The sequence below is a fragment of the Simochromis diagramma genome, unplaced genomic scaffold, assembly GCF_900408965.1.
Source record: "Simochromis diagramma unplaced genomic scaffold, fSimDia1.1 OVJJ01000304.1, whole genome shotgun sequence".
Classification (NCBI taxonomy): Eukaryota; Metazoa; Chordata; class Actinopteri; order Cichliformes; family Cichlidae; genus Simochromis; species Simochromis diagramma.
In genome coordinates this window covers 16548423-16572087 of record NW_024387030.1, presented here as the reverse complement: position 1 = coordinate 16572087, position 23665 = coordinate 16548423, and the positions used below count along the sequence as shown (strand labels likewise).

The following is a 23665-nucleotide window of genomic DNA, read 5'->3' as shown; positions in this document are numbered from 1 at the left end:
GTGCTGCAGTGTTTTCTGCCTGTGATAACTGCAGAGCTACGAGCTCTTTCTGCGGCTCTGTTCAGTGCTGTTGTGAGCGTCGCACAATAAAGAAACAATGTCCAGTTTCTCTGAGCAGCCCCGCTATCCAGCCTGCTCTGCGAGCTCCAGTGGCTGTTTGATTGCACTAATTGGCTTGTCTCCACTCTTTTTTTGCCTCGTGATGGACTCACTGCTGCTGTGAGCTTCACTTTCAAACTAATGCGGCCTATTAAAAAAAGACAGATTACGACAATAAAATCTTTACATGCACCCCGTTTTGACAAGGCTACCGCATAATAGGCTGCAGAAGAGCTGCACCGAGCAGAAATAGAACATCATTATCTAACAGTATTCAAAATCCTTCCCTCTTTTGTGCTTTCTTTTCATGAAGAAGAAGAAAAAGATAGCACTGCTTATCTCTTTTGTAGTTTTCCATGGTTTTTGAAATCCCCTTGAAACATCAACAACACCATAAAACAGCTATAGCAGGAAAATGTGCATCTGATATCACTTGTTCCTCCTCGGCGATTAAAAAAAAACAAAGAAAGAAAGAGAAACTGAGCCAGTGTGTATTTCTCTAAGAGCGCATCTGTGCAAGCGTGTCGGTGTCTATTTCCAATCGAGGGCAGGGTAATATCTGCAGATTGCATGGTTAAGCCACTGCATTTCATGAGCCAGTCCTGTCACTAACAGTTATCTCCTCACTGCCCTCTGAGGAGTTGTCTAGGTGAAATGATTCTCTGAAGCTCTGAATAATGCATGAAATTACGTAATGCAAATGGAGGCTTTATTTCCCCTGCCTCTCGGAGACGCCGGGGCCCAGGCCACTGCATTAGAGCAGCAAAAGGAGAAACAGTGGGAGTCCCCAGAGTAAAGGAACTACAGCAGAGAGCGAGAAAGGTCAACAGTAAAACCCGAGGCTTCTCCTCACGCGCAGCTTCATCAAGCGCGAGTCGGAGTTATTGCACACTGCATGGCAGAATTGCAGAGCCGAGCGGGACCTTATTCACGGGGCTATCATGGGAGGCTTATTGTGTGGAGGCAGTGAAATATTCATTAAGCAACAGCCTGGCTGACTTCCACGCTGCTTCACTGTAAACAGAAGCCCCAATCAAATATAGATAAAAACAGGAGAGAGGAGAGGGGAGCGCAATTCGATCAGATCATGAAACTTCCCTTGCCTTCCTTCATATGCAGCGAATTAGGCTAGACTAAACTGTTGTCAAGTTCCTGCTTCAACAAGTAGATGATCTTTCCCACCCTCTTCCTCGCTCTCTCTCTCTCCCCTCTGCGTGTAGACCTGAATGGCATTAATTGCCCCCTAAGATGACGGGCAGATGAAAGCGAGGCGGTGGTTTGCTGTGGGACATGGGGGCCGGTTACAAAGAGGAGCTGAGGACGGGCTGGCAGGTCTCACCGACTTCAAAAGCAGATAAAGGGCCTTTTTACACAAAAGATTCCCCCCTTTTTTCCCCTCTTAATCTTCAGATTTGGGGTTTATTCGTGCCAGCCTCTTCGCCTTTGTCCACTTTGTGTCAGGTTTTAACGGCGGAGGATTAAATTGCTGTTGCGGAAATCATTGTTTGTGTTTTCTTCCAACCCGCTGCCTCCCATTGTCATGTGACATAATCGAGCGCTCTCTAACAATAATGAGAGGTTCATCTGCTTCCTCTGGTGAGAAATGAACAGCGGATGGATCGAGTCACCTTGTTTGTCTGAGCCGACAGTGGGACAATATGTTGTTTTGTTTAGGGAGAGTGCTCTTAAATCTTAAGTAGCGTTAAAAGGAGAAAAAAAGAAAGCGAGGACGAGGAGGTCTTACTTGGAGGAGCCAAGTAAAACACTGACCTGCCACTTAATGTAAAAGAGGTGAGGTTGTTTGTCTTGTCTCTGCAAACAAAAGAGGACTTAGTGGAGAAAATCGGAGAGAGAACACGTCAGTCTGAAGGAATATTTCAAACATATTAAGCACTGGGAAAAGGACCTCTTGCGTACACAGAGAAAAATAACAGTGGAAATAGCAATGTGAGGAGGAAATAAAAAGCAAACAAGAGCAGCTTCCTGCTGTTTATTCTTCCTTTATCGGGTCCTTTAAAGTCTGCCCGGATCTTCACCTACAGGCCAGATTCCTGTCATTCTCCAGTGAAGGCATTGGTCTCCAGCCGCACAGCCAGCCCTCCATCTGCCCATGAATAGGACCAGTCACATTTCTGATAGCATTTAATGAAAAATCCACCCAGGCTTTGGAGGGGAGAGAGGGGAGGGGTTGAAAGGTGGAAATGGAGGGATGGTTGTGTGAGTGTGTGTGTGCGTGGGGGTGCTCAACAAAGAGTGCCTTTCACTGGAGTGGAAAGCCTAGATTGCTCCCTCTCCCTCCTCTCCCTACTCGTTCGCTCATTTTGCCTTTTTTTTTTTTTTTTTGATTCAACATCAAAAATGTGCCAAATGACTGGGCAGAAACCCCCATAGGTTTCAGTGGATATGTGTGCACACCGTGTGTGTGTGTAAAGTGCCACACAAAGGGACAGGTGTCTCGCGGTTGTAGGCGGCAGGGGCGAGGACACAAAGGTAAACAGCCGGCGAGGCCTCACTGAGAAAGGTGTTATCTTAACTTGTCCTTCCTGTAACGTTCAACCCTGAAATCTGTCAAAGAAGCTGAAACAGCGTTACATAATCATCGCTCTAACTAATACCAAAGATAATGTCTTTATTCTATGTTATTCTTATTCTATATACTTTACATTTTTACTGATCTGGGCTCGTGTTATTCCTTATCATTCCCGCTGAATAAATCCCACAAAACATCCAAAAGCAGGAAGCCCCTTAAGAGTTTTTTAAACCAAGTTTAGGAATGGGGCACAAATATGGTGTCCAGTTATTTACTGTGTTGCTCATGCAGAATTAAACACTTTATTGGGAACATTTTGAAACTCTGGAATAGTGACTTATAATGAATTTAGTAAGCTCATAAGGGTGTAGAGCAGGGTGTCAAACAAAAGGCCCGGGGGCTGGAATTAGCCCAGCAAAGACTCCAATCCTGCTCACATAGACAGATCTGGAGTGCATAGATTTTAAACTTCTCATTTTATTTTCAAAAGTGTTGCATGTTTTCCTATTGATAAAGACATACCACTAATTACAACAGTAATTAAGTAATAGTTAAACAATTAAATGACACTATCGACCTATAGAAATTAGATTTTGCAGTGAGTTCACTACGCAGACACACAGTAATTCTCATTTGTGAAGAAGAGTGTGAATGGTTATCATGGATGGATATCATGTAGTTTCACTGGTCCGGCACACTTTAGATCAAAAATGGGTTTGACATCCCTGGTGGAGAGGAAATGAAAGAGCATGTCATTTAGTGCAGTGGGTAGTTGGATACCGCTAGCATTCATAGTCTGACACATTAATCTGGCTATGACTAAATGCTGAATAGCTGAAAGACTTCATAAAGACTTTTGTTTGCAAGCACAAGGGGGGAAATGTTTAAGCCAAATTGTTATTCTGATATAATCGGTGCATCTCGAGTATCAGTATCTTTGTACCTGGCTAAGAGCCATTTCTTTGGCTTTTTACTGTTATGAACAAGAAGGTTTAAAGGGACAGTGGCTGATATCAAACAGAGTTTGGACTCAGCACCTAGACAAAAAAGATGTTTAGAATACTTACCTTTCAATGGCATCGTCTGCCAAATTGTTTTCCTTCTGCGCTATCTGATCTGACCCGGATCCAACAAGGTTTGTGGCTCTATGGGAGAGACACACACTGTTAGGAAATCTTCAGCGTCTTCCTCCTTTGCATACGCTACACAGAACCCAACAGGTGTGAAACAACCCTGACAAAAGCTTTTTTCCCCCGTCTCCTTTGACATCTTATAACGGGGCCCTGCCCTCTTTCATTTCTCATTTCCAGCAGACGGGACCTGAATGTCCTCAGCCTACTTTGTGATCATTGTAATCTTGAACGGGTGGGGTTGGTATTTTTGCTTGTTGTTTCTTTGGGGTTTTATTTTTTGCTCATATGTTTGTTTACTTTTTAAAAACATTTTCAATCAAGCAAAGCAAACAACATCACCGTCTTCTTTGAATTAGTCTAGGCTTGTTTTTGTTCCCTTGAAGGAGGTCAGCCAGTCTATAGAACAATCTCATTCTGCTGCTGAAGCCTTTTAATCGCCAAGTTTATCTTCATTCAAATTTCAAACAACAAACCATTTGGGGCATGTTTTACTGGCAGAACAGCACACACTGCTTCTCTTCTTAGCTCACATCTAAAATGTTAATCAATACCCTGAGAGTTTGTGGCTGCTCTTTAGAGGAATATGTGACAGTGAGCTGATAAAGATTCTTCAGAGGGTTTTTTTTAAGCCTTTGAATGGATATTCTTTTGGGAATGAGCACCATATAAAGTGTTTTTTTGTTGTTGTAAAATAATAAAATAGTAACCTTTTGTAAAAATGCAACACTTATTTGTAGAAAATGACTCACAGCAGCACAGGAAACCTATTATGTTGTTTTGTGATGTGATGAATGAATCTTTCATCATCAAGATCAAGTCGCATAAACAGGATTAATGATTAAAATTTCAACCACGATATTTCAGGTTGGAAGTGAAAACATTTAAGCAACCAAACAATTAGACCATGACCCAAAGATGTTTCTAATAATGGCCAAGTGTATGATCAAATACCAAAGTGTTGGACAAATTTTGATGTGATGATCATCAGAGAAACTGATAACATATCCTGGGTTTGAATCCAATGGCCAGCTGGATTATGTGCAAATCAGCTTTTTGAGTAATATACATATCAGCCTCCCACCCTACATAAAAGCACATTTTATCTACCACGGTTCTTGCAGTTTTCAGAGACAGCGATAATGTTGAGTGATGAAGTCGTCTGCACGTCCTTCGGCTGCAGGAAGCCAAAATACAGATGGCCTCTTTCTGCTTGTTGCTCCTGAAAAATCATCCTTCTTGTAATCTGTCCATTAATCACAATCACAAACGGCAGGTGAACAGTAGGCTTCGGTAACTGTGCAGCAGTGACAGCTGGGTAGCGTATATGTTTGAGGTGGGGGGTGGGAAAGCGGAGATTGGGATGTTTAGTGTTGCGCAAAGCCAAATCTTACTGGACACAATTATCAAAACTCTGGCAATTTGGTTACAGAAGGAGCTGAGATGTAGGGTTACAGTTAGAGGTAAACAACGGAGCGAGGGGGAGGGTGACACGTGCTCCTTCGCTGAGTCCGCTGAGGATCCCATGGTCCATGTGCACGTCTGAATGATGATTAACTGTAATTACCTAAGCAGTACCTGGCCTGCATGCCAGGAGGCAGCCCAAGATTAATGGGGCTCTGCTGAAAACGGAACAAAAGCTCACATTTCCAAGGTAATGAATCGCTCTGGTACTAAGGCGTCTTCACATGGTGCGCCCGGGGCCCCCAGGGAGGTTCATTACAACGGGAGAAATAGATGGAACCTCTGCAGCATTTTCAACCAGGCAAAGCGAGCAGGCGGGCAGGAGGAAGTCTTAAATCGTCCCAGACATCCTGGTTGCTACACAGGCTCTACAACCAAAAGAGAGATAAACAAGCCTCCTCAGTGCTTCTTAACTGGGCGGTAAACATTACACAGCAAATTGCCTTGTTTGACTTTTCTTGCTCGCACAAGGTGTTTAAACAATAAAGCTTAGTGTGGTGGCGGGATAGGTTTGGCTAGATTGATGTCTTAGAGGAATGAGTGAGAAAAACATCAGAAGGAAATTACTGTTCTGTGCAGGTTTTATAAACACCAGCTCTCGTTAATGAAAGCCTTTAACTGATCTGACATGCCACTCAGGATTATCTATATCAAAGGAAACAGGTTTCATTTGCACAGGATGCATGCAGTTTGGTTAAAAAAAAGAAAAAATAGGAACCTGGAGGGCTACATTTTATTACAAGTGTCTCCTGTTATAAATCACTGTCCAAGGAATAACCCGCAAATGAATGGTGACGTTATTTTGCTCGCCGTTGTACACGTTAATCTCTGGTCTTTGACAAAAAACAGGAGACAGCCACTGGACGAGGTCCGTGTGAGACTTGAAGCGTTCGTGTTTTACAGGTCTGAGAACTGGTGATGTATGGAAGTGGGCATCAATTATTGGCAGTCAAACTCCTTCAGGCCACAATGGGAGGATTTACAGGCCGTGACATTTTTCATGGCCTTGAACATGCTACCTCCGGATATGCAGGTCGATTGCTGGATGAAATACAACCCGACTGCATGTTTGAATGATTCCACAGAAGCCACATATTTCTGCTCCTGTTAAGTCACGTAAATACTTGAAGGGAACGCAGGTGAAGGCATGCCCAGCTTTACATCACGCTGTGAGCGGCGGGGCCTTGAAAAACCCGGCGGCCTTCTTTGTTTACAAGCCTCTAATCGTATTAATGCCGCCCCGCTCCCCATACCTGCCATCTCTCAATCGATCACATCGACAAAGACCAAAACACAGTGACGAGCTCAGAATTTGTGCCTGCGCACGTCTGGAAGGGATGAGAGAGATGTGAGATTCAACCTTTAAACTGTCATTTATCAGCAGGGGACAACAAAGGAAGTCAGTGGCATTATCCTCCCTGGCAGCCTGTAGTCTGCATGTGTGTGTGTGTGTGTAAACATACAGATTATGCACATATACACAAAGAAGCCTGCACACTTGAATAATTTATTTAGATGAATAAAACAGGAGTGGGCATTACAGATGTGAATGCAGAAACATAAAAACTTGGGTGCTATAAAAGCCATGTCACAGTTTTTTTTTTATATTACCCATTATCAGCATGCGTTAGAAGCTCTATATTACTGGATATCATTTAGAGACACTGTTAGAGGCTTTTTCTAACAATCCAGGCAATTCCTGAAAAAAAAAAAAGGAATTCCAATTAGTTTTTATTCAGATAGAACAAAGTCATTACAACGTGCTTAGCACTGCTGCCTCACAGCAAGAAGGGCTCACAACGACAGTCACATCAAGGTGTTTTACATTGGAAGGTAAAGACTACAGTATTAGAGAGAAAACCTCCAGAATCACATGTTCCCCCCCATAAGTGAGCGCTTGGCACCCCTCTATCAAGAGCCCTCCGGTAGCACCAGACTTGGGTGGGGTGGTGAGGGGAAAAAGAAGAGAAAAAAGGAAACCAAAGATGGACAAAACAAAGTATGGGAGGGAGAGAAGACAAAGGTTAGTAAGATATAAACACATTGAGAGTGAAAAGAGGAAGAGGGGAAGTCGTCAGTGTATCATGGGGAGACTCCCAGGATCCTGAGTGTGTCATAGCATAACTGAGGGATTGTTACAATTCCCCGATTCTGCTCTAACTGTATCAAAAAGGTTTGAAGTCTCACTTTAAAAGTAAAGAAGGTGCTAAAGGGTCTGTCTCCTATTCAACTTTTTGAACCTGTGAGAACCACAAATAAGCCTACAGATAATATGCACATGATGTCAGATAGGGTTTACATTTCTCTTATGGTGAAGAGTTCCCATGAAAAAGCCAAAAAGCAACAGTTGTCTCTATAACATTCAGCTCCACTGGTGTCCAAAACCTAAAGAGTCAGCCACCTTTACTACAACAGTAACCTACCACAGGGCAAAGCTCTATAGTTTATTTTGATTCAGTCCAACATAGACTTACCTGCTGTAGCTATTAATACTAACAGGGTACTCAATGTGCATTGAGCCACAGCAAAACAAACAAATGCATTCTTTACTTTTGTGTGTGCAAGTGTAAAATCTACAGTGGCCCTGCTGCTTTAGGAAATAGCTGCCTTTTTTAAATTAAAGCCTTATCCAAAGGTTTACATAATTTATGGGAGCTAATGGGCTAGAAGCCGAGTGCAAAAGACAGACAAAAGAAGTAGAAGAGAGTGGAAAAAATGGACGAATGTGTTGTTTTTGTGGCAGAAAGAAAGAGTTCTCTTTAAGCCTCTGCTACCTATAAACCTCTTTTGAATAGTCTTGTGATTAATGGTTGTGGATAAGCTTTTAAAACAATCACAAAGGCTCATATTGTCCTTTAAATGATCCATCAAATAGTCCCAACATTAAAACTTGTGAGGACCTTCAGGCTTCAGCAGGTCTTTCCTTCTTTTGGTGTTTAACTGAAGATTATCACCGATGAGTTTGTCAAGGGGAGACAAAAGACTTTCCCCCCTGCTCATTTCTTAGCAATAAATAGTTCTCAAGCAGCAACGACAGTGTGGACAAAAGACCAGGCATTAATTTATCTTCCCTATATGACCCTGATGCAAATGAGGGAAATGAAAGCAAGCAATCAATTCCCTAATTGGGTTTGCACTATTTCAACTTGTTAAGGGGGCCTCTGTCTAGATTAAAGGGAAGGTCAATTTCTCATTGTGGCAGTTACTGTATTCATTTCACAGGAATCCACCAAGGGTTGGAAAAAGACTGCACTCAACCAGATGGCTCTCCACGGTGTGCAGCTACCATCACAACATTATGTTGATCTCAGGAATCATGTTTATTAAGGAGTGAAACAATGGCTTTGTCCAAATGCCCGTGTTGTCATTGTTTTGATTAAAGCATGTTAAGCGTCTTCTTTTTTAAAATAACAAGTCATTTTAGTATTTTCTTAAAATGCTTTTCAGTGTTTTGAAATGTCTTACTATGACATAAAGGTAGAGGTAAGACAAAAACGTCTGTCTCTATAACAGTATGCACTCACCGGACACGTTTTTAGCCTTGCTAGCCTCCTTTTGACTTCAGAACCTTAATTCTTTGTAGCATAGATTCAAGAAGGTGCTGGAAGCATGCCTCAGATTTTGACATGATAGCATCATTCTATTGCTGCAGATTTGTTAGCTGCACATCAGTAATGTAACTCTCCCTTTCCACCACATCTGTGGTGTTCGGTATTAAAGCTGGTATTGGTTCAATGCTAGAACAATACGATTGATACTTTGTTTCTGTCCTCTAGTCCAGTATGTAGCCCACTCAGTTGAGTTAAATAAATTATTTTGGAAATGACAAAAATGCCTGAACCTCTTTATGTTGACTGTGAAGTCAATTTTATTTCTAGTCTTTGTCACCTTAAGGCTGCCTCTAAAGTGCTTTAGAGGCAGGAACATTTCCATTTCAGGTCTCCATAAAACTCAGTTTCAAAGTACATGAAAAGCTGAAAGATTGAGGATATCCTAATGACTTACCTCAGAAGATGAATACTGTCTTTATTCTGCTCTTTTCTCCACTTGGATTCACTTACCGGTAATATTGTGGAAAGTAAAAATCACAGTGATGTAGAGGTCATTAAAATGTGTAAGGAAGTTGCCAATTGATGATGATTCAACTCATAAATCACAACACAGTGCTCTTCCCGACATATGCTGCTTTTATAAGTTAAAACTATCTGTAAAAGTAATGGTATCAGCATCACTGTATTTACTTGGTATCAGATTGATACCAAGTAAATAAGTATTGCACTAATTATTTGAGATGATTTGAGAAAAGACAGACAGTTTTGTGACATTGTCCATTATCAGAAGCCATCAGAAGACTGTTAAACTGTGGGGGGATGGTCGAAAGCAACTCTCAGGTATGCTGCAGCATTTGAACGATGCTCTGGTGGCAGTAAGGCGCCTGCAGGCTGAAACGTTGATGCAAGGCACGATGGATCCATACCTTCTTCTTCTCTATCTGAAATTCTGACCCCACCATCTAAATGTTGCTGGAAAAACTTCTTTCCAATATTTTATTTCACCAGTTTTGGTGGAACCATGTAAGTGTTTCCTGTTCTTGCGTAGTGTTTTTCTGGAGCCCATCTACTTCAAAGTTTAATGTGTTGTGCATTCATCTACATACCTTGGTTGTAATAAGTGGTTATTTGAGTTACCATCGTCTTCCTATCAGGCTCAAAGAGGTCTGACCACTCTCCTGTAGACATCTTTACATAGAGAACTGCTGCTCACTGGATACTTTCTCTTTTTTGTCCATTCTCTGTTGTGTGCAAAAATCCCTGCAGATCAGCAGTTTTTGAAATGCACAGACCAGCCTGTCTGGCACCAACAACCACGCCACGTTCAGAGTCACTTATGTGAACTTTCTTCCTGTTCCAATGCTCGGTTTAAACTTCAGCAGGTCATCTTGACTATGTCTGAATACCTGAGTTGCTGCCATGTGATTAGCTGATTAGCTATTTGCTTTAATGAGCAGCTGAACAGGTGTAACATAGTGTATATCTTGCTGAACCAATAAAAAGGAACAGTTCGTAATCTTTTTTAGGACTGTGTGGGCGTATTGTGTTAACACTTGGCAGCATGTAGTTTAACCCCTTCAACTGTCAGAGTTTAATTCATATTGTTGCAAAGTCTTGGTTGTTGCACAGACATGCAAGGCATTTCCAACAGAGCCTTAAGCCAGTGAAAGGAGCATAAAGAAAGAAGTAAATCAAGAAACTTATGCGAAAACATAAAAATCTATATTTTGTGGCACTGTAGCTTCTTATTGACTGTGCAGTAAGAGGCTGACTGAGGTAACTGCAAGAATTTGATGTGAAAAATGCAGTGAGGAAAAGTAGGATTTGGACTTTGGTGGGTTGCTCCAAAGTCCACACACTGATGTGTTTGTAGTTTCGCTCCTTTAAAGAGGACAAGCACACAGCAGCAGCAGCCCTGCTGGGAAGGTTACAAGGTTCAAGCAGAGGTTGGTAAACCGGCTGGCTGCAATGCTGCATTGGAGCATTTATTCTGGGTGCCTGTGAAGCAAATCACACCGTTGATACAAAAGATGAGTCATCTCCTTCTGCATGTCACATCAATAGTTTATTTACAAGCAGCAAGAAACCACAGAATTAGAATAAAAAATAGATTTTGTGTCCCTATGCTAAAAGCAATGCATTCAATTAGTGCAACTGAAACCTCTCCTGAGGGGGAGTGAGGAAGAATTTTTACTGCATAGCCATATATCAAAAAGTAGAGTAGAGGGAGAGCAGCGTGTCGTGTCTGCTGGTTCCGTCTGTTACCGTGTTTTTTTGTTCCCTTTTCCTCCTATTGGATGGGAGGGGGAATTTCTGTTAAAAGCTCTACAAACCACGCTAGCTTAACAAGATGCACTTAATCTTCCTGGTGTTTGCTTTAGTTAAGTAAGGGATTGGCTTTGTCCGGACTCAGAGTGGCGGGATGTTGATTCCAGCCGGTTTGTGAACCCTAACCTCTTATCAGACTTTATCACCATTTAAACAGATTTCTCACGGGCCCAAAGGCAAGCGGACCAGTAAGATTAAATATAGACCCATTTTGCAAGTTGTTAATGTATCAACCGCATGTCAGAGAGCTGTTTATGGGTTCAACCAGAGTTCATGTTATTAGTATTTCAGGCCTTTCATGCTCTCAAATCTCACACAGATCAAAGGGGCTTCATGAGGTATGCCACCATCAGCCAATTAATGCCCACGAGTACAGCTGTTCTGCCTGCAAGGTCCAGATCAAGCACTTGTGTTTTTTTAAAACAGTGAAATAACTATTTTCCCCGAACTTTTAGAGTCTTTAGGCAACTCCTCAGGTCTTTGAGAACATTGGGAAGGTTTTGTAATTCACACCCCAAACATTGTGTAACAGGCATCACTAAAATGACCTTGAGTCAAATAACAAACATACTGGGTCTTAGCAAAGCGGGGATCTACACAAATCCCACCCACATTAACAGCTCAGGCAGATTGAAGTGAGGTATTTTAAGCTTAGAGGAATCTTGCTTTTGATAAAATCTCAAGGGCAATTGTTACTTATCATTTCACTGAAACTCGGCAACTTCGGCTCTGGCCTAAGGTGACTGAGAAGGACTTCTAACTCAATAAAAATGCAACAGGATGCACAGCTGCTGTGGCTGGAATTGAAATGCATGATTCTTTAGCAGATTCTGATCTTCTACTCATGGATTTTTTCCTTTCTCATTTCCAAAACTAGTAGTCAAACCACGGCTCCATGCCACAGTTAAAAAAAAAAGTAATCTGGACCAAAATGTAACAAGTTCTTCCTTTTACCCATGCTCAGCTTCACCAAGTTTATTCAATTTTGGTATGGTAGGTCTCATATAATGTGTCTATATCATTCCATCCAAATAGACTAGTACTTACACATAGCTTTTCTACTGAACATGAGCACAAAGAGTTAAAGACACTTTTGTTTATTCATACAGTGTTTTATTCTGTGTCATTTAAGATCCTTCTGACTATCCCACAAACATCGAGGGGTGCATTTGGTACAATTTTGGTGCATTAGCGTACCCAGGAACACGGCAACACATAGATTAGGGAACACGGCAACACATATATCTATATAGATATCTATCTATATCTATATCTATATATCTATATAGATATAGATAGCCATACATTACACTGATAATGTATAAAAATGTAAATATGTTTTACTTTCAAAACAAATTAAATGGTTGTTTGAAGTTTCAGTTACAGAATGAACTCAGAGGAAATAAGAGGCAGGGCCAATATTAAAAAAAAAATCTGGAAAAGGGGAAGACTTGTGGAATAGTAATGAGGCTGTATAATTTGTTCAAGGAAAGTTCAAAAAGAGAATAAAACCCAATCAATAATCAGAAATAAGTTAGTAAACACACCCCAAACTGAGGAATGATCATCATTGTTTTTGTTGTTTCATTTGGTGACAAAACTGGAACTCTAAGCTAAAATAAGCCAAATCTTATAAAAGCTTTTTGGTTTCTATTCAGTGTACTCCTTTATCATTTTTCTCCTTTATCATTTTGTATAGTTCTTTATCTTTTTGTATATATTGTTTTTATGTTCAGTTTTTGCAAAAAGCTCCTATACAAACATAACCACACTGAAACACACAGACAACAGATGGGGCATTAGAAACCTTTAATGTTCATACCAACAGAATCCAACCGTTGAGCTTTTCACACATTAACAAACCGCTGCCCAGCATCAAGATGACACAAAATGAAACACTGCACAATAAATGTGCAAATAAAATACCCAAACAGGAATCACAGCCTTTAAAACGAAAGCAAAGACTTTGCAGCCCTGAAGTTCAAGGCTAGATATAATGCTGCCACCTAGTGTTCAAATCAACAGAAAAAAATCTGTTAAATCTAATTTAAATAATAAAACTAAAATCGAATCTATAACAAAATGGAATCAGGAATTCCTGAAAGCCAACCATTGCCAAAGATTGCTTAGCACTTACAGCATATATATGCCACTCTAAGAAGGCACATGAATAATTATAATATTAATGTAGTACTATGTCGATCCAGGTCTTCTTTGCACACATACAGTGATGGCGATGCACAGATTTACCAAAATCTAATAATAAACAATTCAAAGAAACTTTTTGTGTTGTGAACCAGAACAATGACAAAAAAAAAACAAAAAACAAAAAAACAAAAAAAAACAGGGTGCCATGATCACGGCGTCAACTCAAAGGAAACGCCACGTGCTTCTCATATCTTCTCATTGGCGTGATCATTTTTGAATTGCTGCATGCAATCCCAGCCTGCTGGTGAATTTTTCCCTATCGATGTTCTTGTGCTCCGGGACGTGTCTGAAGGTGCAGTCGTCCCTCGTGCATCCTGTCGTCCTCCAGAAAAAGCACTCCTTCTTGTATGTGCTACAATATGAAAAACAAGTGATAAATCATTTTAAAAATTCAGTTCTGGTGATGAATGATAAAATTTAAGTTAAAAAGAAAATACATTCATTGTTCTTTAAAAAGGCCAAAAATCACAGAAATAATCTCATCACAAATCTGGAACTACAGGCCCTGATGTAATACAATATAACGTTATCAGGTCTTATTTGTCTCAATTCATCAAAGGAGAATAAAATCTAATCTTGTGACAAAGTGAATCAGTGCTTTTCTCAATAAAAGGAAGAATGTCCTTACCTTGGGCGAGGGCAGCGGTCAGTAGCAGCTAATTTGGACCCACCGAGTTCAGGGTGGACTTTGTAGGGGTATCGCACCGTCAGCGGAGCCCCCTCGAAAATCATTCCCTGGAGAGTGAACAGACCTTGTTAATCATCGATTACTGTGACCGTGGTTTTCTTGAGTGTAATTTATCAATGATTTATCATTCGGGTTGGTGCAACACAGATGCACTAAGAGTTTACGTGACCTATGATCACCGTTAGTGGGGCCACTACTGTAACAATAAATAAAGAAGACTACACCAACAGGCGTGAGTGCAGTGTGTAGATGGCAGGTAGCTGCCGTGGAGACAGAACGGGTTAGTCTTATTACTTTATGTGCTTATATTTGTCTTCCATTAAATACCAGTTTACCAGAGATGTCTGCTGCCTCTGCATTTACTGGCCAGCTGCACTGCAGTGTAACAAAGAGCATAAGCAGACTCTTGGAAACCCACAGACTCAAAAACCTACAACACTGGACTTACAGTCAGACTTTACTCACACTATACAAACCTTAGGTTTCATATCACAGTGCTGAGTCGAAGGAAAAAAAATCTAAATGTGCATCACAATCCAAAGACTAAAGTTCACTGTCTTGTCTTGCCTGTGACTCATGCTGCTCTACACTACACATGTGCTGCACCCATGGCTACGTTTGACACACGGGTTTTGTCCCTGAATGTAACTAGATATAACTCACTGCAAATGGCAAATGGATACATACATTAATACACTGGATGGCTTTATCACAATCTTCCTTTCTGGTGTAATTCACAAAGGCACACTGTTGCTCCAGGAGCATCTTGATGCTGTAGATGGCCCCAGCTCTGAGAGGGAGAAAGGAGCGAGTGTTGAAATGATCGATGAACTCACTACTTAACTGACAAAAAAAAAAGACCCAGCAACTGCTCAGATCATATTTTGGTTTTTCTTTTCTAATTTCAAGCCTACAACATGAGAGTGCTGAGGAAGATCCTCACACAACAATAGCATTGCCATAGCTCACCTGCTAAAGAGCTCGTGGAGTTTTACATAGGTGACAGTAGGCGCCAATAATCCAGTCCAAACAGGGAAAAGTTCTCTTTAAAACAAAACGGCAAGAATAAAAACATTCAGTTTTAAATTGATATGCTCTATGATTAAGCAAATAACGTTAAAAGCTTGAAAGGAAATCTGAGCCCACTTCCTCTCAACATCAAACTTACAGTCACATTAAAATACTCCAACTACATACACAAACTTATACACAGCACATCCAAGGTGAGACAAATCAGTCGGAGACCTGCAGAGTGATTATCAACCCCCCCCCCAAAAAAGCCCTTAAAATATTGCAAAAAGAAAACTATAATTTCATAAACACCCCTTTGTTTGAATTTTCGCGTACATATTAATGAGGACTTACGGTTTTGGACCATTCCTGGAGCGAGGGGTCGGCGACTGAGACTTTGATCTGTTTTGGCCAAACGCGTCAGACTCTCTCATCTGCTGCATTCGTGGGCGGCTTGGTTGTAGGACAGTCCACTCTCCCACATCGTCATCATCATCATCATCATCGTCATTATCACTGTCATCATCTTTCAGCCCTGCTGGTGGGTCTGCTGTCTCTTTGCTGGTGGCAGGAGCTGTGCAGACTGAACAAACAGTACAGTCATGTTCACACTTGACTGGAATTTATATATTTTTATGATTTAACACAAAATCACAAGTGGTGACAACACTGTTCTTTTAGATGAGGTGTAGATTTGCTCTTTTTTTTTTTTTTTAACACAAAAGCAATTTTCACAAATCGACTAACCCTACTCAATCATGGCAAAGAATGTAGTCTTAACAGTGCCGACTGTTGTAGTGCAGTCTTTATATACCAGGACGCTGTTGTTGTTACAACATTTTATTTACCTCCAGGACCTGTGTTACTCTCACTGGCAAACAGAGCTTCCACAGCTTCCTCTAGTGCACCGTGAGTTTTCAGGGCTTCAGAGCTCACTGCCCAGCTGAAGCCCATTTCCTGAAATCATACAAACATACAGACATTAAAGCCACAAATGATTACTTTATTAGCCCAACACACACACACACACACACACACACACACACACACACACGTATCCCAAAAAGAGCTTTTCATATGAATCTGTGGGAGGGAAACCAATGAATCAGACTTTTGTTTTGTCTCATTTCCATTTTTGCAAAGCGTCTCCTACCATGAGGTGCAGCGTCTGTGCTCGTTTCAGCTCCTGTGCGGCTTCAGCACTTGTACTTTCCAGCCTCAGGACCTCTTTGTAAATCAGTGAGGCTTCGTAGTATCTCTGGGAGAATCAATGTTAGGATTTGAAATTAGTTGGGGAATTTACAACAAGTTGTAGGATTGCGTTATTACACATACAAAACCGCCAAGTCTTCTGTTTTTAAACGAGCATGCTTAAAGAGGTTCTGATTGCGCCACACGGCATTTTGGAGGATGCAGTCTGTTACTGTCTAATAGCACCGGGCTCTTCACACAGGGACTCCTGTTATGCTGGTAATGAGGGAATGCTAAATAACAGAAAACACCCGAGTATGATGCAATGCAGCACAAGCAAGTATCTGCAGTTCCTCTATTGTTCCACAGAAGTATGTTAATCCCCAGAGATCTCAGTGTCAAAATGCCCATCTAAATCATATTTACAGCTACAGCAAAAAAACCCCAGCAAAATATAAGCTGTGTCAACTGGATACCTTACCTTAAGACCACAGAGAGCTTTCCCTTTCCTAAATAAACCTTTTATCCAGTTTGGTTCCATGGAGAGTGCAACGTCAGCATCCGTGAGAGCACTTTCATACTGCTGTAGTCTTTCAAAACAGAGGGACCGATTTCCAAATAACCTGAAACACAGCGAACAAACATTTATGGCCATTAGCAGTTAACAGCTCCTGGTAGTTCTAATGATGTCAATTTAAGTCAATGTTCTTACTTAAATTCCTTTGGGTTGAATTTAATAGCCTCAGTAAAACATTTTACTGCCTTCTCGTACTGCCCAGAGGCAGCCAAACGATTCCCCATGTCTGGAAAAGAGAAAAAAAACTGTTGTGTCCTGTTTGTATTTTGACTTTTTTTTAACATAAGGCTCTCAATGATGATGGATGGAAAATGTCACTTACTGGCAAACTCAATGCTTTTCTTTGCATACTCCTCTAATATGGGATCCATTGATTTCTGTATAGAAACCCCCCCCCAAAAAAGTCTGGTTGATGAATAATATTTTCAAAGTCGTACTTTGAATTGAAAAACACATTTGCGTTGTGGTTGCTAGTAAAATCTAACAAAAGCCTCATCCAGCAGTATGACTGAGCTGAAATACTGAGGGTTGAGGTAGGAGCGCAGAGGGTTTTGCAGCATGCTTACACATCACATTAGATAATGGTTAGAGGGATATTCTCTGGGTCAAACGGAGTCCGAACAGAATGTCCCAAACTACAATCAGTAATATTAAAATGATCAAGGCTAGGCAGGGGGTGTTTTTGTGTCTGTCTTTGTGATTCCAGGAAAAAGGAGCCAAAGCAAATTAAATCCTTTAAAACGACAGATATTTCTCCTGTACTTTCCTTCTAAAAAAAACTTTGAACACAACACTACTGGCAGTCCTAAGATTGACTGCTAAAGTCCCACTCAAGCAGGCCTAGAGACCGGTCAGTGACCCCTTGGTGACTGTCAAGTAGTTATGGAGAAGTGCAACCGTGTGCACAGGCAAGCCAATGAAGCAAACAAACTTTCCAATGCTCTCTTTCCACTCCCCCAACTTTCTCCTCCCCTGTACTTAAAATATACGGGAACTGAGACAGTTTTTCCACATGAGCTTGGAGCTATGTCAACGGCCACTGTTTGACACAAGCATTACAACTGCCAGCCAATACTGGCTAACAACAGAGTAACAACAGAAGCTTCTGAGGACAACACAGAGGAAATGTTACCCATAGTGACATACTTGAGTTATCGGAGAACAGAGGTTATGACATTAATAACCTCATGTTTGCATGTGAGATGCTGACTTGTTTGCATACAAGCAAACATTTGTCAACCAGTTGGGGAATATACATTTATGTTGCCAGGGGGCACCAACCAGTCTCCAGGTAAAGTGTCAAAACATTCAGCAATTTGGGAGCAACAGACTTTAGTCTTGACCTATAAGAATATGTTTTCAAGATTCCCACCTCTTTACTGGTTTCAGCTTTCTCTTTCTTTCTAACTTCAGGTTCCTCAGTGATATTTGGATTTTCCACTTCAGGCTGTTGAACTGCAGATAATTTACTTTCCGCCTTTTTTCCTCCTTTTTTCTGTTTCTGAATCCACGTCTCCTCAGGCGCCGATTCAGCAGAAGCAGCATATGAATTATTGAAATCCAAATCCTACGGAGGATAAAACAAGGTGGTTGTTTTGGGGATAATCATCCGAAAGGTGCTCTTGTGAAAAGACTGTCATTTAAAATACGCACGAAAAATAGTGTTGCATATTTACATATAATCTGATACTGTTAAAGCTCTACCACTTAAAAGAAAAGGTTGCCTTTCTGTTCCAAAAAACTGAAATTTACAACTCTGACAGACCTTTTGCTCCTCTTCCTCGTTCTCATTCATCTTCACAAGATTTTTTTCTGCAGTATCAGCACCAGTCTTATCACATCTGGCTGCCTCAGTTGCCTTTTGAGTTTTATCGCTTCGTGAGGATCCAGTTGTTTCTGCATTACTTTCAATTATAGTCTCATCATCTTCTTTTTCAGAGGAATCTGACTTGCCTTGTTCTTCCTCCTGAAATAACATAAACAGCATTACAAACAATCAGAGCAGCTTTAAAAATACCTTTCTGTCTGGATTTTCCACTCTGACACTTGCATGTACACACAACAAGGATAAAAATAGACTCACAGGTGAACCGTCTTTAACTGCACTCTCCTTTTCTAGCCGCTTCTTTTCTTTTTTACGCTGCAACAAAAGACAGAAAATTCTGGTCAAAAAAAAAAGCAAAACGCCAGCATTGCTAGAACGTTAAATCCTAATAAGTATGCATATGCAGACCATTTTTTTACGCTTGTTCTTCTTAGTTTTCTCCTTACGCCTTTCCTCTTCTTCTATTAACTCCTTTGCAATTCTATCAGCTTCCTGGTGAAAAAAAAAAAGGTAGTGTCAACTAACGTTCCAATAAATTCCCAAAAAAGATTAAAATCTGACAGAGTGCAAACAAGATAAATTGCTTTGGATAAAATTACCATTTTAAAAGATAAATATAATACTGCTTAAAGTTTTTTCAATGCTTTGGTTTATTCCCCACAGAGTACGTGAGTCAGAGAGAAAGATATGTCCTATTACAAACCAGACACAAATATTAAAGAGATCGTTCCTTGTTTCATTTCCCAACAAGTGCAATAAAAGGGCAATACCTCATCAGTGAGCTGTTTTATTTGCGGATGTGGTTCTAAAGTCCTGTTAGCGGCCCTGCGTTGATAATAACGATCGTCGTCGTCGTCGTCATCATCTGAATAAACGATATCTTCCTCCAAAGGATTTAAAAAATTTAAACCTGCAAGTTATAAAAGACAAATACAAACACGTGATCGTCACTCCACGATAACACAATGCAAAGATCACACCAAATTCCCTGCTGTTTAATCACAAAAGTGGTGAAAAGAACCACAAAAAAAAAAAAAAAAAACACACCACCTGGGAACAAGTAAATAACAACATTTTTAAGTAAATGAACTAAATCAAATCAACTACTACAGCTTTTTAAAGAAAGTTCCTCCTCACTGTTACAAAAGTGTCATAAGCATCTACTTGTTACACTCAATACATACATGAAATAAGTGTTATCAGTTTAGTTGGATTTCTTGTGGCTATAACAGAGGTGGGGGATATACAGCAGCTTTAGAATTAAATAACAACATTTCAAGAACATTTGCAATAATTAGATTTTGGCTGTTGTGGGAAATATCTGTTATCTGTTAACACCGTTTTGCTGATGCTTGCAGCTTGGACACAATAAGTGTAAATATAGGTAAATTTCCATCAGTCTTTTCTAATGAGCAACTGTCACTGATGACATGCATCCTAATTTGAACCGAATCTACTGAAATAAGGTCCCACGGGTGCCAGCAGCATTATGATGCAATAACAGTGACACAGCATAATTCTGATGCAAGTGCAAATGTAGCCTTATACTTAATTTCCCTACAAATTAAGTATAAAATAACTGCTCAACACTTTCAGCTCTTGAGCAGCCTGCACAATTGCACAGAACACAAGTTAAAAAAACCAAACAAACTCAAAAACAATTCCTACCTGGGATGTAAACAGCTGCTTAAAACCCTGCTTTACCACCATGTAGCCATGTCAGCAATTTCCATCCAACAATTGCTCTTCCTGTCACATGGAGCACAACTAGCAATTGCTCCAACCAAGCTTGGTGGGCTCATTTTCTTACATTTGGGCCACACATCACTGCCAGCACCTCCTCCTTCATAACCTGGTTATCAATGTTGGGAGTTTGACTGAAGTGGTGAAACAAGTTTGTTGTTTCCACCTTTAGCAGGAGCATTTTTTCTGTATATTAAGTCTTGTGCTTTAATGGAGCACACTGAAGTAGCTCCCTTTTAAGCTGCTAAATCCTCGTAGGAGTCTGATCCACAGCTCTGCCTCTCAGGCATAACCGTGCTCGTCTCATTGTTGTCCACTAAACAGATGGCGTTGCTATATCAACAAATTTGTGATATGACAATTTTATATCACGTAAAAATTTATACTGGTATTATGGTAGGCAAATGGCTCAAGAAGATGTATGTCTGATATCCCTTCCCATTCCTTCTGTTTCCTTACTCTTCCAAATGTATGCTCAGTGTTTCCTCCCTCCTCTATTTAACCTTAGATTATTCAACACTGCGCTTGCATCAAAGCAGACCAATCTCAGTTTATATAAAAAGGAAAAAAACAACAACAGCTGAGCAGCAATGCTTAAAACTACAAGCCTATACTAAAGCTTGATTTCAAGCTTGATTTCCTCTTTAACATAACTTGTAACAGCAGTTTCAGAGAATGCCTTACCAAAAAAGCCAGGCCGGATAGCATTCAGGAAATTGCCAGAAGGATCTCGTCCACTCAGGTAATCTACCATTGATTCCTATAAAGAAAGAAAACAAAGAAACAAATAGTTAGCATCCAACATATTTACATGTTTAAAGAATGAATCTGCTGTAAAATAAACTACAACTGGTTTGGTTTGTAATTAATAGTTTCAGTATTTTTAAAGCAGAACTGCAGCCTGCATTTCACAGGTTCTTGCTTCTTGCAATCAAATGTTTGCTGCTTGGATTCCTCTGTTGTTATCACATGAATATCTTTCATCCTTTTATACATGAAGGGGGTCAGAAGTTCAGAAAATGCTAACAGGTGGAATTGTGAGTAGAGAGTTATTAAATTACTGTGACATTATATGAATAATTTCCTTTGATACTAATTTGTCTCTAGAATTAGGATATTCATTCTCCTGTTGACTGACTAATTGATAATGATTAAACAAGTCATGTCTCAAATATGATGACTTCCAGCGTTCCTTTGTTTTATGTCATTATGAGTTTACTACCCCAGCTTCTTTTTCATTAGCACATCTTATCTTCACCAGCCTGGGACACAAAGCACAATACAAAAGTCTTAAGCCACCCTTCCTTTCTTTATATCAGTTCTTCAGGCTTTCTGAAGGGTCTTTTTTTTTTTAAAACATTGGCTTATTTACCACTCTTTTCCCCTCTTGTACCAATATTTTTGTTCGTTTACATAAAAATATAAAAAAGAGACACCTAACTCAACTAACCAGAAACGAGCTGTGGCTGAAGTATACCAAATTACATGAAACGGGACAGAAAAATCATAAAAAGTATAACAGGAGTTTCTTCAGCAGTGCCTCTATTTGTTTTGGGGCTAAATTTCAGAGAACGGCGCTGGGATTATGTCAAAATTGATGGAATTATGAAGACAGAAAACTACCCTCACATTTTGCTCTACCATGCAAATACCTTCTGGAAAGAGTCTCACTAGCAACGTCGTAAGGATGACATTGCCAGTGTGTTTCAAACAAACACTATCAGTCCACAGTCTGGACCTCAACATTTATGGAGCAGTGTGGGATCATTGTGACAAAGAATGGAACAAAAAGCAGCTTGTTAAAGAAATAAAGTAACTCCGAATAAACAGCGTTCGCTGTAAGACTGCAAGCAAGACGTCTGCTTTATTACACGCTGACGAGCCACCATGACCACACCTAACATCATAATAACCTGTTTTTCTACATCTGTGATAACACTGTAATAACAACACAGCAGTTTTATGGCTTTAGTCATACTCACGTGTGTGTGCATTAGTCTCGAGTTTTCTCGAATTCTGGGCATGGCTGTCCCACCTGGCAGGTAGAGAAATGGAAAAATAAACTTCAAACATATATTTAAATACTCAAGGACTAGCATGTAACGTCGGAGCGTTAACATTAAAGGTGGTAAAAACACAGCAGCGTCACCTTCGCGCTCTCTGAAAGCCACAATAATACGTCGTTAGCTGGTAAGCTAAACAGCGACATAAGCTCAAACAAGTCAATTTCTTGGTAAATGAAACTGATGGTCAGGCCTCCCTAATAAGAAATAACTATCACTGCTTTATTCTTACCTTTCACAATCTTTCTAGGCATGTTATTATTTCTGTGAAGTGTCGTCCAGAAGCTGTGTTTATATATATATATCGTTGGATAAGCAAATTCTACAGTACAGTGATCCCTGCTTCCTGCTTTCTGCTTGTGGCGTCGGATTTCTTCTTCTGCTGCTCATTTAGCCACCTGCGCTTCTTCTTTGACGTTTTGCGGAAAGCTTTAATCATTAATGTTGTATTACTGCCATCTTGTGGTAGTGGATTTGTGTGTGTGTGTGTGTGTGTGTGTGTGTGTGTGTGTGTGTGTGTGTGTGTGTGTGTGTGTGTGTGTGTGTGTGTGTGCTGTTTAACTGTGACACTAAATAATATTAGAGAGCTCACGACGTCACAAGCCTCGAAAGACGCAAACACAAACTCATGATTCAGGATATTCTTCTTCAGGTGAGATGTGTGTTCATTTAGTAGTTTATTTCAACCTTTATAAGGATTTGTAAGAAAAATGCATCACTTGCAATGTTTATTGTTGTTCTTTGTTGTCTCCATGGGAAACATGCTTTTCTTTTTCATGTATTATTTATCTATTAATTTCTATGATGTGGAGTTGCTGGTGTGTTTTTGGATCATTGTCTCGCTGTATAACCAGCTTCAGGGTATAGATTACCTGAATAAACACAAAAGGTAATTTGTAAATGTGGATATCATTTATTCAGTTAAAAAAAAAAACCATTATAAAAATCTACCTACCAAACTTGGTAATGATAGTGTAATGACCTTGGAGCTGATTTGCTGCTTCAAGGTTACTTGCTATAATTGATGAAACCATGAAGTCTGCTCTCTACCAGAAAATCCTGAGGAAGAATGTCTGGCCATCACTCCATGTCTTGAACTCCAAGAACACATGTGTTATGCAGCAGGACAATTCCACCTCTGATGAACTCAAACTAGGGCAAAACAAAAACAGAATAAAGGCTTTTGAGTGCCTAATCACATTTAGGACTCAAATGCAATTGAAATGCTTTGGCGTGACCTTAAACAGACCGTTCAAA

General features: G+C 40.3%; 1 protein-coding gene across 1 annotated transcript; it reads right to left on the bottom strand.

Annotated features, from left to right (window-relative positions):
- Positions 1–12892: 12892 nt before the first annotated feature.
- On the bottom strand, positions 12893–22789 carry LOC120740158. The gene is made up of 18 exons (XM_040042302.1): positions 22641–22789; positions 22328–22380; positions 21030–21105; positions 19373–19512; positions 19011–19094; positions 18861–18917; positions 18543–18743; positions 18150–18344; positions 17100–17154; positions 16913–17003; positions 16682–16823; positions 16163–16267; positions 15858–15966; positions 15364–15592; positions 14968–15042; positions 14686–14788; positions 13939–14045; positions 12893–13662 (listed from the first exon to the last, which is right to left on the bottom strand). Exons 1-18 carry the CDS (start codon positions 22660–22662, stop codon positions 13518–13520), a joined length of 1989 nt encoding a protein of 662 aa, XP_039898236.1. The 5' UTR covers positions 22663–22789; the 3' UTR covers positions 12893–13517.
- Positions 22790–23665: the final 876 nt, after the last annotated feature.